At 41.0% G+C, this 17,633-nt stretch overlaps 1 protein-coding gene across 9 annotated transcripts in view; it reads left to right on the forward strand.

Moving 5' to 3' along the window:
• The window catches only part of DOCK9 (dedicator of cytokinesis 9), a 326,271-nt gene that overhangs the window by 92,539 nt on the left and 216,099 nt on the right, over positions 1–17,633 (forward strand). For 2 of the 9 annotated variants that reach the window (XR_010409934.1, XM_045869644.3), the window contains exon 1: positions 8,643–8,908. The exons of 3 other annotated variants lie outside the window; for them this stretch is intronic. Coding sequence is in view for 5 of the 6 variants with exons in the window: in XM_045869644.3 (XP_045725600.1) it covers positions 8,783–8,908 (126 nt within the window). In the remaining variant the exon portion in view is untranslated. Of the gene's footprint in view, positions 1–8,642; positions 8,909–17,633 lie in introns of those variants that run through there. 4 more of the 9 variants (XM_045869639.2, XM_045869640.3, XM_045869643.2 and 1 more) reach the window with 2 other exon arrangements.

Here is a 17,633-nt window from a genome sequence, read left to right on the forward strand (position 1 = left end):
AAATTCTTGTGTGACAGTTATAAAATAATAATAATAATGATAAGTATTGACTTATAGATTTAGGTCTTGGCAAAGCATAAGTGGAAGAAGTGTGTGCCTGGAGGGCTCCTAAGTGCTCATTGGAAACCTTGTTTGTTTTGTGTTCATTTTACCATTTATTTATTTTTAAGATTTTATTTATTCACTTGAGAGAGAGAGAGCACGCACAAGCAGGGGGAGCGTCAGAGCAAGAGGGAGAAGCAGGCTCCCCGCTGAGCTGGGAGCCTGATGTGGGGCTCGATCCCAGGACCCTGAGATCATGACCTGAGCCGAAGGCAGAGGCTTAACCGACTGAGCCACCCAGGTATCCCTGTTTTACCTTCTATTTTTGAATCAACAGAGGGACTTTAAGACCTGGCCCCTCTTTGTGGAGGGGCAGTAGAATATTCACAGCCACTGGTGTTCGAGTTTTCAGAGCTTGATGAAACATCACCTTCTTCCTTTTAACCATTACTTTTCTTGGAAGAGTTTTTTCCCCCTTGTTTGAGAGGGGACAGATGAAGCCCCTTGTGTTGCTTGTATAAAACTTCAGAAATGGAACAGAAGTTACAGGTCTGTTCAACAACCTTAGTAAAGGACCACAGCTCCATGACCGTCGCCGTCACCACCACTGCCACCATCGGTTTCCAAGTTATGTGATGTGTGTGTTTTGATTTGGCAGGGCAGAGGAGGCAGGCTTTGGTGCCTTCCTTGGCATTGGCCCTCCCCACACACTGTGTTTGTGTCTCCTGCTCTGGTCCCTTTATGTGTAGCATATCTACAAAGAAATTCATTTAGATGAGTTCCATATTTTTACAAGCACTCATGGGGGAAGTTTGACTTGTCAGGATGTGTCATCCAGGAATAACGTTTGCGCCCCCTAAAACTGTCTTTGTTTCCTGTTCCTTGGCAGTCTCTTAATTTCACATAGGAAATCCATCACAATGAGCTTGGAAGAAGTGGAAGACCATCCTTTAGGCATCAGGATGAGAAGGGATACATCATCTTTGCTGCTGATGAGTTTATCTTATGGAGGGGACATAATCTACCGCTTTTTAAAAGCGGGGACTTTCCAATTATTGTTAGGGAACTGGTATGATTGTAAATGGTCATTGTCTTTTAAATGCAAGTTAAATTAAACCAGAAGTCCTAGGGGTTACTCCACAACTCACTTTGCCAAGTTTCCTCCTGATGGACTTTCCCCTTGCAGCCTGGGGGTGTTTTCCTTTTTGCTGAAGTAAGTGTCCGGCTTTTGCCTGGAGGCCGGTCCTCTCTCCTGCCCCCAGGGTAGGTAGCTGATGGCAGTGAACTGTGACACCTGGGAGTGATCAGCCCTGTGCCCCCTGTCAGCTTGTCCCCATCTCCATCATCTGTAAGTCAAGAGGGTCCACCAGTTTTGTACCTTATCAACACTCATGGAACATGCTTTAAGTAATGTTAACATACACAAAGATTTTACAGAACCGATAAACTTGGAGGGTGGGTATTTGTGGTTTTCATTAGGTTGCTTTGGGAGGTAGATATGGGGACAAGTGAAGGAATGGACGTTTGTCTTCCGTTTACAATGGAATGGGGCGTTTTATGGAAAGAAAAACTTTAGTGCTTTTAAAAAGTCTTTTGGTTGTTTTTCTCACCATGCATACATTTCCTAGCCCTTAACCTCAACCCTTGTCATGTAGTGAGGAAAGTTAGAAAATCCTTCATTTCAACTCCTGTGAGGCATGGGTCTGTGACGAATCAAACCAAAGTGAGGCAATTTCATCATTTATTCTCTAAGCAAACATTTATGGACTCCCTTCTGTGTACACACCACATACCCCCTGCCCTTGCTGCAGTGCTTAGAGCTGACAGGGGGAGATCGAATGTGCTGGGTGGTGCCTTCAGGGTGGACCCTGTGCTCAGAGCTGACGCTGTGTGGCTGGCGGGGCATTGGTAATTCAGGCTGGGAGTTTCGTTTCCTGAGAAAAATCAGGCACGTTATGTTTTCCTTTGCTTTGTAAATTTCCACCTCTAACAGGAATCATTGACACTGTTGGCTGAATTATCATTATTGTGTTTAAAGTAAATTGACAGTTTACACAAAAACTATTGGTGTGCAGAGTATAAAAGCTCTCTATCCACACTTCGGAGAACCTAACTCTTCAGTAAATTCATCCAAGAAATATTTTTTGAGCATCTACCCTGTTTTAGGACCTGGGAATAGAGCAGTAAACAAAATAGACAAAAATCTCTGCCCTCACAGAGTATCTTCTCTTCTTTTTTTTTTTTAAATTGGGATTAGACAAATAGGAAAGTAGAATACAGAATGCCAGATGGTGATGGAGGCTGTAGAGAAACGGAAGCAGGGAGAAGGAATGTCATGGGTGGGGGGTGAGGCTGTCTTAATGGAGAAGCTTCTGGAACATTTGTGGCTGCATGCAGTCCGTGTTCCTACACACAGTGGGACACATCCATGATTCACTTGGGTCTTGGGAATGCACAGAATCTAGTTAGAATGGTAATGGTGGACATTCTGGTCCCTGTTTTCCAGTCTCTAGAAATGGAAGGACTCTCCCATCTTAATTGCCTCATCTGAAAACAGAGCCTTCTTTAGGGCCTATGCCCTGCTGTCCCAGTGCTGTGAGCTTACTTACCCCAGAGCTGTATAGAGAAGGCAGCCGGCCTCCCCCTGCTCCCCCTCCTCAGCCATAGAACATCCTGTAGTCCTTGTCATCTCTTAGCCTCTCAGCTCTGCCCCTGCTCCACCAGAGGAGGATCCTCCACATTTAGGACATCTTCCATTGAGGATCTGACACATTTAGAAATAGATCGATCCACAGTTTGGTCTTTGTGTTTTTCTTTTGTGTGTAGTGGGGAAATGTGATTTTAAAATGTTTATCATTCCATTGGGGTGGTTTGTTTCCCCCACATCTTATCAATAAGGGAAGTTTTAATAGTTCATGTAGACATGTAGAGCTAGAAAGATTTTTTAGTGTACGTCCTTCGTTTTATAGGTGAAGTTTGTGGGACCCAGAGAAGTGAAGTGATTTTTCTATTATCACACAGCAGTTGAATGGTATAGTGGGGGCTAAAACCTCGATGTGAGCTTTTTCTATACCATTATCTTGCAATACAGCATATTCATTTTCTCCCCCTGAATGTAGAAGTAATAAGTGCTTTTGAAGAAAATTTGGAAAGTAAGATTTTAGAGAAAAAAAATTCCTAATAGTCTCACATACCAGAGTTAATCAGCAGTCATATTTTTTTCAGTCTTGTATGTGCATGTTATTGTGGGCATTTTCTCAGTGTCATTAAAAGTTCTCAAAAAACATAATTTGTATTGGTTATCTTACTTGCCCTATTTTGGAGGTATACTCTCTTGGCCTTGGGTTGTGCATCTGACATTACGTTTCATATAATGACCGGTTTGCAGACTTGGCCATCACTCAGCAAATGAGTAGACTGCTGATTGCCATCGAATGGCTTGTTTATTTAACCGGTGCTTGGTGTTTAAATTTCTGTTGTTGTCTCTACTTAAATAGAATTTGAACCTGTTAAAGTGAAGAGCTTTGTGTCCCCAGCATTTGCTTGGCTCTCTAGCTCATTTCTCTGAACCTGTTTACTTATTCTGTGAATGGGTGATTGTCCCTTGGCTCCTTCTCTGAGTGTTAAACTCTAGGGCCCTCTCCTCAGAAAAAATCACAAACACACACAAAATTTGGAATGTAATTTTAGAGGGTTCACAGACCATTTGCCCCCAAGTTCAGCCTTGGATTCCAGGTTATGAACCACTAGGCTAGATGATAATGCATATTCCATTTCTGTGATCATTTGATTAAATCTCTGATGACAAGAAAAATTGAGGTGAGCATCAGACTTTATATCAGATTTTTTTTTTATATTAACTCTTCTAAGAGGCCTCAAGGGTCTGATGCAGAAAACCCTTTCCTCTCCCACCTCTACCTGCCCCACATCTGTTTCTCTTTTTGTCACTATATCCTTCCTCTACCGAAACTATTTATTACTTCACTCCCTGCATTTGTAGCCTCTAATCCTGTTCTGTTCTGTTTTGCTGCTTCTTGTGCCTTCTGTGTTCTATATTTTTGTTTTTCTCAGAAGGCCAGATCATTTTCCTGACACCTTTTTTTTTCTTTGGCTAGCAAGCTGACTAATAACAATACACTGTGGAAAATCTTTAGTCATTTGCTCCTTCTTGCAATTTTTCTTAATAATTTATACTTACTGTTTCACATTTCCCAGACCAAGAGAAAAGAGCTGATTACTTTGGAGTATATATGTGTATATATACATACATATGTATATACAGATTTAATATTTAGATACATATATTTAATATATATTTAAGTCTCTATCTCAAATTGTGTGTATGTCTCTATATGTATATACTTTATTTAAATATACTTTACATGTACTTTAAAGGCATATATATATAGAATTTAAAGCCTCTGCACTAATATATATACAAATATATATAATATATAACACATAATATATATATTATATATAGTACAAATATATACATATATATTTGCCTTTAAAGTTAATTGTTATGTGTTTTTTTTTTTAAGATTTTTATTTATTTGACAGAGAGAGACACAGCGAGAGAGGGGACACAAGCAGGGGGAGTGGGAGAGGGAGAAGCAGGCTTCCCGCGGAGCAGGGAGCCTGATGTGGGGCTTGATCCCAGGACCCCGGGATCATGACCTGAGCTGAAGTAAAGTTAATTGTTATGTTTTAAATATCCTTCTGATATGGCAAGAGTCCCTAAGAGTGAAAAATTTTGTTGAGGTAATTGATATTTATTCCTTGTATGGGTTATTCCTTATATAATTATTAGCTGCAGCAAAATGCAGTTTTAAATTTTATATAACTCATTGCTAAAAACAATTTTATTTACACTCTTTAAAGGTTCAGTTGTACTGTTTGCAAGTATACCTTTGTCTGAAAAATGTCTAGCAAGTTTTGCAGGATAACATTTTCTTAGCTGGGAGAAAGGAGCATTTTAATTATTAGTAAATGGTCCATTGGGTTTCAGTTTATGAAGAGTTGAATGCTTCTGCCTTAATGTGGACCATTAACAAATGAAAATGTTTGCATGTGGGGCGCCTGGGTGGCTCAGATGGTTCAGCCTCTGCCTTCGGCTCAAGTCATGATCCTAGGGTCCTGGGATCGAGTCCCGCATCGGGCTCCCTGCTAGGCGGGGAGCCTGCTTCTCCTTCTGCCTCTGCCTCTCTCTCTGACTCTCAAAAAAAAAAAAAAAAAAAGTTTGCATATTTCTACAACTACTAAATTTTACTTTAGAGATAAAGATAAGCAGTGACACAGAACTGACATAAGCATTAAATTCAGCAGACGTGTTTTGAGTGCTTGCAGTCCTTAAGACACTGGAGATGCAAAGGTGGTTAAGATATAGTTCCTGCTCTCATGAATTTATCGTCTCATCAAAGAGTGTGACACATATAAACTTCATAAAAGGTGGACTGTGAATAGCTCCAAAATAGGGGTAAATAAAAGGAATGCCCAGAGGGTTAACAGAAGAGGAGCTAATCAATCCTGGCTAGGAGGATCAAGATGGCATTTAAACTGAGTCTTAAGGCATGTGTAGGAGTCCTGGGTCAGAGGGTCTTAAGCTCCTTGTTTTTCAGAATGTGATGGAACTTCATCTTATAGTGGAAGGGGGAAAATGGGGGCTGTAGAGTCTAAAGTTAGCCTTCCTTACAGTAAAAAATTGCTCTTGGAAAATTACATAAATTTTCTACACAGATTTCATAAGTAATTTGTGTGAATATTAAATCCTGAGAACTGAAACCCATATACAGAAGCATTCATTCCATCCTTCTTCCCCACAGGGTTTACTCCATTCTGTTTAAACAGTAAAATTCTACATACCTTGAATACATGTTCATAGGTGTTTTTGTTATTGTAAGAGTTGAACAAGTTAGTATGTGAAAGAACTTGAGGTTGCTAGATAGTAGGAGCTCAGTAAATGTTGGTGGACTTGAATCCAGAGGTCCAGGAAATACCTTGTTCTTTGAAATGCTGCAAAGGAACCCTTGGCCACCTACTTCCCGTCCTTCTAAGATGGCATTTCCTCTTGTGACTGCTCTGACCAGATGTCACTCTCATGTCCTCAGACATGGGTCTCACGAACCCTTTAGAGAAACCACATCCTACTTGGAGGTTTAGGTTCTGGAATTAAATACTGTACCATGTGACTCCCCTAGACTGGCGGACTTCTGAAGTGTTGGTCGTCCTAAATGAGGAGAGCAGAGCCAGAGCACTTGACATTGCCTGAGAAGCTGTGTAACAGCAAATCTGGAATAGTATCTCCATTCCTCTGCGTCCTGAGAATTTCCTTCTCTCATAAGTTGGACCCTTTGGAGGTGATAGATTACACGACCATCTTGCTCTCAGAATTGCTTTCCTTTATCCAGGATTTAAGTATAATGCTCTCAGATGGTGGTGAGAAAGCAGTGTGAACTTTGCTGCTGCATTTCCTGTAAACATGTTGGGAACTAGTACATGAATCAGTCCCTTTTTATGCAAATCTCTGTGTGAGAAATTAAAAAAAATTTTTTTTCTTGCCTTATAGCTTGGTATGTTTTCTCCTTTTGGTGATAAGAATTAGCGAACCTAACCTCTGTCCGTCCTGGCTACCTGGAAGCTCAGAGCCAATTTAAAGTTTTTTTCCTTGATTACAAAAGAAATATCAGTTCATTGCTAAAATTTTGAAAAATATGGGAAAACTTTAAGATGAAGATGCCAGGTTTGTGGCATGAACGCAGGGGTTCAAGATCACTGTTCGAAGGTAGCTATCATAATCAGGCAGTGAACCAGAAAGACCAGTTGATTTGAAATTGCTGAAGCATTTTTTTATGTCTTGTCACAACAGGTTGGTGGAATTGTCATTTTAGATCACACAGCCAAAGTCCAGAATTTAAGATAAGGGCCAATTTCTTCAGCTGGGAATAACACCAGTAACAGTAGTTACCCTTTAAATGAATACCTGTACCTGGCACTGTGCTATGCCATTTTTACCTTTTTTCCTCTTCACTAAATTATCTTGATTAAAGCCAGACACTGCCTTCACCTTTAGCTGCTGATCAGCAGCTTTTACATATTTTGTTTTTTAGCAGTTGGTATAATTAGAATAGACAACTGGTTCATAGTATCATGGTTAAGAATGTGTACACTGGATCCATATTGCCACTGCTCACTGTTACCTTCTGCACATGTGTAACCCTTCTGTGCACCAGTTTCTGCATCTGTAAAATGGGGATAACCTGTTACCTCCTTAGTTGTTACAAAGATTCCATAAATTGTCCATGCTGGGCACTTGTAGTGTTCATACAACAAATAACCTTTTAAGCTCCTATTCATTACTTACAGAATGTAAGTAATTTTGACCAAATAAATAGGATAGCATTTTGCTCAAAGTCCTGACCGGCTGGTGACTTAATGAAAATGGGGAATCGAGGCAGAATTGGGCTATTTAGCACTTCGCAAGCCATTTCAAGAAGTTGTTCAAATTGTTGGTTATGCTGTACTTTACTGAGGCTCAGTCTGTCTGTTTAGTGTGTGGCTTCAGACTTTCTTGCCTCTGATTTATAGGGTAATTCTTAAGTTTTGATGTAACTGCTACTTCAATTCTATATTTATGTAACTGAGGCTCTTTGGGTTTTTGTTTTGTTTTTCCTTTTTCTTTTTGGTCCTCTTGTAACTTTATGAAGATAGGCTTTTAAAATTCATATATCATACTGTTTTAGAACCTAGATTTGGCAAGTGAGTTTATATTTACCCTGAAAGATTACCCAAGGTTGAGAAATGGGCTAGTTTTAAAAAAATTATTGTAGAAACTATTAATTTTTTTTAATAGCCTAGTTGAATGCTGGTGACTTATTACACAATTAATATTCACACCCAGGATTTCTGGTGTTTGAGTGACAGAAGGGAGAGACACTACCTTATATTTTTACTGTGATCCTTTCAGTATCTCATCCAGGGCTCATTACCAACACACCTGTTGATGGATCTAAAGTAATACTCTGTCTAATAAAAGCATTTATCATGATAGGTAGCATCCCATCAAACTGTTTGATGACCTCGTCTTTCTGGCATAAAACAGTAGGTAAATCAAGTTCCGTGTGCTGAGGTCTGCCATGCGGGGAGGGACTCTTTCCTTATACCCACACCCCTGAGGTGCAGGCTATGGGACCCCTCACTCTTTGGCCTTCCCTGTTTTGCCCATCAGCCAAGCATTTGGTGCTTAGCTGTATCATGAAGGAAAGCATCAAGAAACTACAGGAATTTTAGAACACCCAGACAACCTAGCTGTCTCTTCAACCCCAGGAGCTTCAGATTTGAAGTAATCATGAAAGAGTCTAACTGTGACTGATTTTCTTTTAAACACTGTACTATTTTGATTCGGCTCCATTTGGCCCACGCCGTGTGGAACAGACACAATGAGGCTGGTCTTTATCAGAGAGACAGTACACTGTGTATTGTACAGTTCGGGTTTGTTTTCCTTTGGCTGGCGTGTGGGAACCTCCCATTCTCCGAGCAGTAGTAACACCCCTGGAGGCTGGCCCTTGCTGGCATGCCCTCCCACCCCCCCGGCTCCGTGGACCCAGACAGCAGGCTGACCACTTGTGCTTGGGAAGCTTCCTCTCCTTGCTCGGGCCAGTGGCATGCTTGTGCCTTGCACGGCCAGGGACTCGCAGCTGTCCCAGTTGCAGACTTTCTGACTTGGCGTTTTCAGCCGAGAATGCAGGCTGATAAATGCAGGACAAGTAGTAGAAGTGTCAAGAAGGAGCTGGTGATTGAATCCCCCCAGCAACGCAAGGATGCAGCTCAGGGTGAAGTGGAAGCAGAGGGCCCTGGGCCAGTGCTGGTGAGAGCGGTCGCCCACAGCGTTTCTGTGGTCTTCTCCACGAAGTGCTTTCACTGTGTGTGCGTGCGAAGTGTCTTCTGGCAGTCTGGTTTTAAAACTTGCTCTGCCTGTCTCTAGTGAACTCTCCTTTCTTCTCCTGTAGATCCACTTTGGTTCCACTTTGATTTTTCTTCGGGTGGAAAGATTTGACATTTTGTGGATGAACGTGGTTTCCAGGAGGCTGCTTTGTCTAGGACAACTTTGTATTGTTCAAAGTTATGTTCCACCTAGCTGCAGGGTTGCCAGACAAACCCAGGGAGGCACGTTGCCCTCGCCTTCTGTGGGATTGACAAAGAAGTACTTTGCAAGATGAAAACATTTTTATATGATGTATTTATGTTATTGTGAAAATTAAGATGACATTGGGGCGTTTTAAGGAACATGCCTGTTGAAGTTACATGTGTTCTCACTCACTCATTTTAATAGGTTAGCCTTGAACAAAGTAAGAAGTAACCTAAACTTTGAGCCAGCTGATAGAAACGTTTCCGTTCTTGTCATTAGCTAAGCTCATAGCAGTTGGGATAAATTCAAAGGGCTCTGGTAGACTTTGTAAGGGAGGAATGTGAAAAATGGTTGTGTTGTTATCATCAATGAGTAGGTTGTGCTTCTCTCTCGGAATTTCTTTAGTACAATAAAGGCACATAATTTTTTAAGCAAACTGCAAAAAACCACGAACATGCACTGCAGAGGAGACAATTGAGCCTTTCAAATGATCTGTTAAAGGGATTGTTAAACTAGTACTTAATGATTTTATATAGTGACTTTTTTTTTTTAAGCATAGAGGTTCAGTTGCTGTTATAAAGTGTTTGGTTAACTAATGTAATTTTCAATTAGTGTCTTTAATAATCTGAACTTAAACTTCCCTATAATGGATTGGATTTGGATTAAATTGTTTTCCTCCGTAACACGTGAGACTGCCTTACATTGTTTTGCCTTTAAAATGATATTGCTAACTGTGAACTGAGAAAGTCTGTAAATATGATGGGTTTTTTCACTGCAGATTTTTATCCGAGTGATTTAGTTTTCTTCCCCCTGGTATATTGTGTAGAGATGTTATTCATTATCTTGGATTCCTTTCTGCTAGCACAATAGTTCATTTATCCATTGAGTAGCTTGAGCCCCTTCCATGCTGTGTAGATTTAACTGGTTAAAGCTCCTAGCTGATGTAACTTAGGATTTCTTGGAGGAAGTTGTGTGGTTTGGGTTCCCTTGTGAATATTCTTAAAAGTCTTTTGTCAGTGTTTCTCCAGATGTGTAAAAATATTTATCCAGAGGCTTAAATACATTATAGAAAGATGCTGTGTGATTTTTTTTTTTTTTTTTTTTTAAATCACACAAGTGACTTTTAAAATATTTCCTTCTCGGGGCACCTGGTTGCTCAGTCTGTAGAGCATGTGACTCTTGGTCTCGGGGTCATAATTCGAGCCCCACGCTGGGCATAGAGATTACTTAAAAAAAAATAACAAAAACTTCCTTCTCTTTCTACTGCTCAAAACATCAACAGCTCATGTCCCAGTTATTTGTTTCAGTCGGTCTCACCCCAGGCAGGTCCACAGGGAATTCTTTTTCCACTGTCCTGGATGAGGCTGTGCCGGCTGCAGCTGCACCTCGTGGGTCCAGAAGCTGCTGGTGGCGTGGAGAGCTTGGCTCCGGGCATCTGCAGGGACACATGTGAGAGAAAGGTGAAGGCAGCAGTGACACACCGAGAAGCTTTTTCTTATCTGATAGTGTTTCTCTTCTTCCACTGGGGGAAGCAGGATAAAAAAGAGCTAATAATGGATAAGAGAAGCAAGGATATTTCAGCAGGGCCTCTGTCCAGGGCAGATATTCTTACTTGTGATTGTCGCTGTTCACAGCAAATGAGAATTCAATAAACTGCTTGGAATATAGCCTTTTTTCCAAGATGATTTTTAAAAAGTATGCCAGCACAGTCATGAGATCTATTTGTTATAGTGCTGTCCCTTATTATTGTCAGCAGCCCAGGTCCTTGGTGAGAGTACATTTGTAACATTTAAATGTAAGTAACTTACTTTATTCAAGAGGTAACATTTTTAAATCAAGTTTTGCTGATTTTAGTTATGTACACAATCAGTCCTCGGGGGAAATGTTACATAGTTTAGAAAGCATAAAAGTAATGAATGCATGTAATAAATATAGTGTAGAAATAGGGAAAAATAAAGTGCCCTTACCTGTAGTCCGAAAGTGTCCAAAATTAGTTATTTGGTGTATACACTTTCTTTTTTGTTTCGTTTTTATTTTTTTTAAAGTAATCTCTATACCCAACCTGGGGCTTGAACTCACAGCCCTGAGTTCAAGCGTTGCATGCTCTTCTGACTGAGCCAGCCAAGTGCCCCTGGTGTATAGTATATACTTTCAGACTTTCTCCTGTGCATATAAAAATATAACTTACTGTGGTGTGTGTGTTTGGCAAATGTACTATACTATAGATTTCTGCATTAATTTTCTCCCAGAACATATCAAAAACATCTTTCTTTGTCATCGTAGCTAGATTTATGTCATTATTCTTAATGGCTGTATGGTATTCAATTTTATAGCAGTATTGTAATTTGATGGTTATTTAATTTGTTTCCAGTTCTTTGCAATTAGTACAATGTATGGTCATTGAGAAATGACTTTGTGGGCTGTGGATGACTAACAGTGCACTTACTAGTAACTATAAATATATCTTAAAGCACTTAATGCAAGTCAGTATTTGTTCTCTAAAATTTTGATCAGAAGTCTCTCTTTTTTTTTAAAAGATTTTATTTATTTATTTGACAGAGAGATAGAGAACACAAGTAGGCAGAGGGAGAGGGAGAAGCAGGCTCCCCGCAGAGCAGGGAGCCCGATGCGGGACTCAATCCCAGGACCCTGGGATCATGACCTGAGCCGAAGGCAGCCGCTTAACCGACTGAGCCACCCAGGCGCCCAGAAGTCTCTTTCTGTTTCTTTCTCCCCTGCCAGGACAACGGTTAAGGTCTCCCTGAGCAGCAGCTGCTTGTTGGGTGCTAGGTAAAGCCAATGTTTCTTAGAGAAGTCTGTGTATGGACATTCTGAAGTTTCAGAGGCTGCAGAGTTCAACTTACAGGCACCTTCATAGGTGGGTCTTGACCCCTCATTTTGACAGTAAGCAGGGGAGGCCGTGCATGGCGAAACTTCTCCATGCCCAGCCAGGCTCACTGCCAACCCCATTGAAAAATGACTTTGTGGGCTGTGAATGACTAACAGGGGAACAATCAGGATATTGTTGATGTCTACAGGTTAGTTACCCTGCTTACATTTGAATACCTATTTTTGCCCCCCAAACTCTAAATTCCTGGAAATAATTTATTCTAATTGTTATTTCTCAGCAATTTAGAGGAACAAGGTATGGCCTCAGAGTCAGAAATGGCTGGGGTAGATGTCCTTTGTGTTGCCCTTTCATTGGGTTATTTTCAAGAGGCATCCGAGGACTGTAGTACAGGTCTGATTTGGGGAATTTGGAAGGTTGAAAGATGTGAAGATAAAGAAGAGCTGAATTTTAATGTGTTAGAATATACTCCTTAGGTATTTTTTGAAAGGTTTTTTTTTAAAGATTTATTTTATTTGAGAGAGAGAGTGAACACATGTGCCAGTGAGTGTGAGCGGGGGCAGGCGAAAGGGAGAGAGAATCTCAAGCAGACTCCCTGCTGATCATTAGCCAGAGGCAGGGGCTTGATCTCATGACCCTGAGATCATGACCTCTGCCCAAATCAAGAGTTGGACACTTAACCCCCGAGCCACCCAGGCACCCTGAAAAGTTTCTTTTTTTAGACACCTTTTCTCCTTGCTATTTTTGTGGGATTTTCAAGTGGTAAAAACTGAGTCTGAGTTCTGATTTTGATATTTTGAATGAACACATGATTAGCTAAAGGCCCCATGAGAGGTAGTACCTGTGGCAAAGTATAGTGATGGTAGGAGACCCGGCTTCTGGTGGGACAAGTAGCAGCGCTGCCTGGGAAACCCTTTTCTCTCCCTGAAGTTCTGTTTGCTCTAGAAATAGACAAAGAAGTGAATTAAGACACAAACCCTGAAGTATAAGGTTATGGGCAATGATCATGTGGTTGTGTATATCCTATAAAACTTTAGATGACTGTGATTGAGTTAATTAAATTATGCTTATAAAGCCCTTTGGTCCTGCAGGTTTTCCGGCATCCCTATAGATACCTTTAGAAATAATTAATGATATTAATTACATTGGTGATATTTAATAAGTAGGTTTTTTTTGTTTTGTTTTGTTTTGTTTTTAAAATACTGAGTGGTGAAGGAAAGTTCTTGTAAGCTTTCTGTAGTGAAATATTCCCAGGTGATAAAACCAGGAAAGTTTACTTATTCAGGGCCATAAGCCTTCATTATGCTTGTTGGTTTTCCCCCTTGATTGTTTGTTTTTTCATTCAACCCACATTTATAAGCACTGAGATTTGCCAGACTTACACTTACTAACACCCTTCCTCTCCTCAAGCCGCTAGGTCTGGCTAATGAGGGTCTCTCACATGGTATTTATTAGGCACAGTGAGTGCTAATCTCATCCATTCTCTTCCACTTAGGCAGACAACACTTAAATCATCATCAGTTCCAGCAAGGACATGTTCTCAAATTTTTAGCGTCCAAAGCAGGCCCAGTCCTGCTTTACAGAAGGCACAAGGGCCCCTGACCGTCCATATGAACAGTTTGCATGAATGAGTCCCCCAAAGGTGCACACATTTTTGTGGTGCTGTCAGTGGAAGGAATCTTTGGGGAGTGCATGCTTAGATAAGTTGGGGTGAATTGACTAACCTTGCAGGCATGGAAAACTGTCCCAGAGAAGGGACTTCCACAACCGTGTCACTACCCGTTACAACCCAGAGCCGCTTTCTGGGATTCTTGCTTCTATAGAACATGAAAACCCACCCAGCTCAAGTGTGTTGCTTTCTCCTCTCGTTGATCAACAGGGAGGCAGAAGGGCTGATCACTGTTTTTTTTTGTTTGTTTTTTGTTTTTTGACAAGGTAATGCCAATTGCTTTCTTTCGTTTTTTTGGAGTAATAACAAAAATATTTATATAGTACCTCGCTCTGTGCCAGACACTGTCTTAAGCCTGTTAGATTATTTCAATTCTCACAGTTCTAGGAGGCAAGTGTTATTATTGTTTCCCTTTTTACAAATGAGGACACAGTACAGAGAGGTTAGGTAACTTGGTAAAAGTTACATCTTTAGTATGTGGCAGAGCCAGGGATTTTTGGCTTCCAGTCAGATTTTCCAAAACCCATACCTGGACACTTAACATACAGTTCATGAACAAATATGAACATATTTGCTTGGACTTAGCATTAGTATTATAAAGATGAAAAAGAAAGGTTGAAAAACTCCTTGCCCTTTAAAAATTTAGAAATTTTTAGAGAAAGACCAACTTATAAGTAACAGAACAGCAGCAGTTGAGTAGCATAGAAAGAGGGATGGCCTGAAGGAGTTGGAAATACAAACAAAAGAGGATTCATTGGTGCTGGGAGTCTTTCTTACTTTGGGTGTCACATTTTATCATCTTTCCAGGAGGTTATATAGGAGTATGGGCTGATGGAATATCTCAGAGTCTGGAGACATCTTATTTTCTTCCCTAGATTTATTTTTTAATGAATTTACAGCATGATCCAGGATGACCCTGAAACGCTTATTCCCTAACCACTAACTTGGGCACAGTGGTCCCTGTTGTGTTTAGAGGAGGCTGCTATTTGCTCTACGTGCTCTTAGACAGGTAGTGGTGAAGTAAGAGGCCCCCGAACTACGCCACAGGTAGCAGGTGGCCTGGGCGGTCTAACAGAAATCCCTTTGGAGACCAGAGACATATTTTTGGTCCCAGATCTGCCTTGCAATCCCTGCTGATCATCACCCTTCCCTCCCCTCCCCTGCCCCAGCCCTGGCTTCAGTAGTTTTCTCATTTGTAAAATGAGAAGCATGTAGTAAATAATCTCTAAGTTCTCTTCTGGGGCTAAAATTCCATGGTTCAGGGTTATTAGCTTTGATCCCAGAATAACCTGTGATGGAGTCAGGTCAAGACCCTGGAGTTTTAGTTTCAGGTTCTATGTTTAGTTTATTCACAATCTTTTGGGTTTTGAGTTGTAGGAGCTACAAAATAGGGGATATTGGATTGCCACCCAATGTAATGAGTAAGGTGAGTGAAATGGGTTGGCCAGCCTGGAAATAAATAAAAGTGGCAGCAGAGTTTGGAGTTAGCAGGGAGAACTATGCAGGAGACTCACAAAGGCCTGACAAGCCTACAGATGACATATCACTCTGAGTATAATTTTAGAACCAAGAAGGCTGGGAAATTATAGTTTATCCTCAACCTTCCAGAAGTTTGAAATATCCCTGTAATGTGATATAGCTAGTTCTAAGTTTCTCTTAGAGTAACATTTTGAGGCTTTAGAAGTTTTAATACTCACTTTCCAGACAAGAGTATGTACTACCTACCAGTGGATCTCTGAGGGTTTGGCCAAGTTCTCGGAGAGGAGCCAGGCCCTAGTTCTGTTCTGGGATCTCCTTGCTATGGAGAGTTGTCACTACCAAGGGAGAAGCAGGAGTGAGTGATGCAAGGAGCCCTATACTCAGTCATGAGACCTGGGTTCTGTGTCTTTTAAACCTACTTGACATTTCCAAGCCAAGATTGCGTTTCTATCAGATGGAGATAGTGGTAGTGACTGCCCTCTAGACAGCTCATCTCCAAAGGTTATCTAGACTGCCCCCGTCAGCTTACCACAGTGAATCTTCCCTTGCTCTGAGCTGTGCTCCAGCATGCTGCCAGACTGCTCGTTCCCAAACACAGATAAAGTCCTTTTATAACTTCGCTTTGCAGAGAAGGCAAAGCATGGCTTATCTGATCCTTGGAGGCCAGCCCTGAAGTGGCTTGCTGGCCTCATCTCCCACACCTTCCCAAATGCATCCCGACCGGGCCCCGTATTGTTTGACTGAGGGCGCTTTCCTACCTGGCACAGCTCTTCCTGTGCCTGGCACGGTTCACTGCCAGACCATTTCTGTCTGCCCTTCAAGTCCCAGCTCACATGCGAGCTCCTCCAAGAAGCCCTTTGAAACCCTCTGCCCACATTTTCCCACAGGCCGTATGCTCCTGTGGCCCATCATGGCATTGTTATTCTAGCACAGTCAGTTATTACACAGCTCTACTATCTTGTAGCTAAGGCTTATATTCCAGCTTCCGTCACTAATGCGGGGGGGGGGGGGTGGCCTTATGCCCCAGTGGGAACCGTGAGTGGTTTTGTTTTCTTTGTATTCCATCTCTGACATAACATCAGTGCTCCCCCCTACCCGCCACCTCTTTTGTTCTTTTTGGCATGGTCCTGGTCACTCTTTGAGGAATGTATGGGCAAAGAATGGGCTGCAGAAAGGGCCCTCCAGGAGAGCCTGGGTCTGTGGATTCTTCCTCAGCCTTTCCACTCCCCCCTCAAAGGTTTAGCCAACCAATATCCAAATGAGTTGAATGGCCAAAAGTAAAAAGGGGTGCACCTAGAGGAAGCTACTTGACTAAATAGGATGTGGGTATTATACCCTGAAACTTTGCTGTGTTTCTGTTATTTTTGATCTAAAATGCTAAACAGCATTTTATGTGAGTACTTACTTGAGTACAGAAGTGCAGACTTAGGTGAACAAAGTCAAAACCCTTTTCTCTCTTCCTCTTACCCAGTACCCTTTTGTTACCTCTACCACTTCTTGTCAGCCATTCACCTTCTATGGTTGTAGTACATTTGGAAAAAATCATTGTGTGACCTTAGTACCAGCATCCCATGACTATATGTGGAAAAGGTAATGGAGACCCATAAGGTGTAGGGCAAGGAAGATACCTCTTCCTGGGGGAGAAAGATAGGAAAGATGGGAAAGGTGGGGTCTGTTAGCAACACTGAACAATGCAGGTTGTCTCCTTTACTTGACCAAGACTAGACCTGTTTTGTCTCTAATGTGGGATGGTATTTTTTCAAAAATCTGTCTTTTCCCCCCAAGTAATGGTTTCAGGAAGTGGTTTGTCCTTTATTTTGCCTTGAAGTTTAAAAAATTACCTGTATGTTAAAGTTTCATACAGTCTATAATAGTACTGTTTAATAGAAATACAGCATGAGCTACATACGTAATTTAAAAATTTTTGGTAGCTAAATTAAAATAAAAAGAAATAGGTGTAATTAATTTTTATAATGTAATTTTAACCCATTATTGCCAAAATATTATTTCAGCATTTAATCCTTATAGAAATATCAAGGCATTGTATATTCTTTTATTCCTGCTAAATCTTTGGAATTTTATGCCTGTAGCATTTCTGAATTCAGAATAGCCACACGTGGCTGGTGGCTACTGTATTGAACAGTGCAGATCTGTAGACTTATGTATTCTGTCGCTTATACACCTCAAACCAGAAAGTTGTTGTTTGGGGGGTGAGTCATTGGATGGGGTACTGTATTTGTGACACTGTGGAGGAAAAATGCATGATCTAAGTGTAAAGTTGGACTTTCCTGATAAATACGATCCTTAAACTGTTTATTGGTAAAGTATATTAAATACTACCTAATGACATTAATATATGTCCCAGCATTCAAACCTGGCTCTTCAGGAAAATTTAGTATTTTGGGGTATGATTTTTAATATTCTTGAGACTGAAAACAAGTATTTTTCATGAAAAGACTCTCTGCCTT

This window comes from Mirounga angustirostris, unplaced genomic scaffold, assembly GCF_029215605.1.
Source record: "Mirounga angustirostris isolate CCGP_5_RB_7025 unplaced genomic scaffold, mMirAng1.0.hap1 SCAF_3, whole genome shotgun sequence".
NCBI classification, from domain to species: Eukaryota; Metazoa; Chordata; class Mammalia; order Carnivora; family Phocidae; genus Mirounga; species Mirounga angustirostris.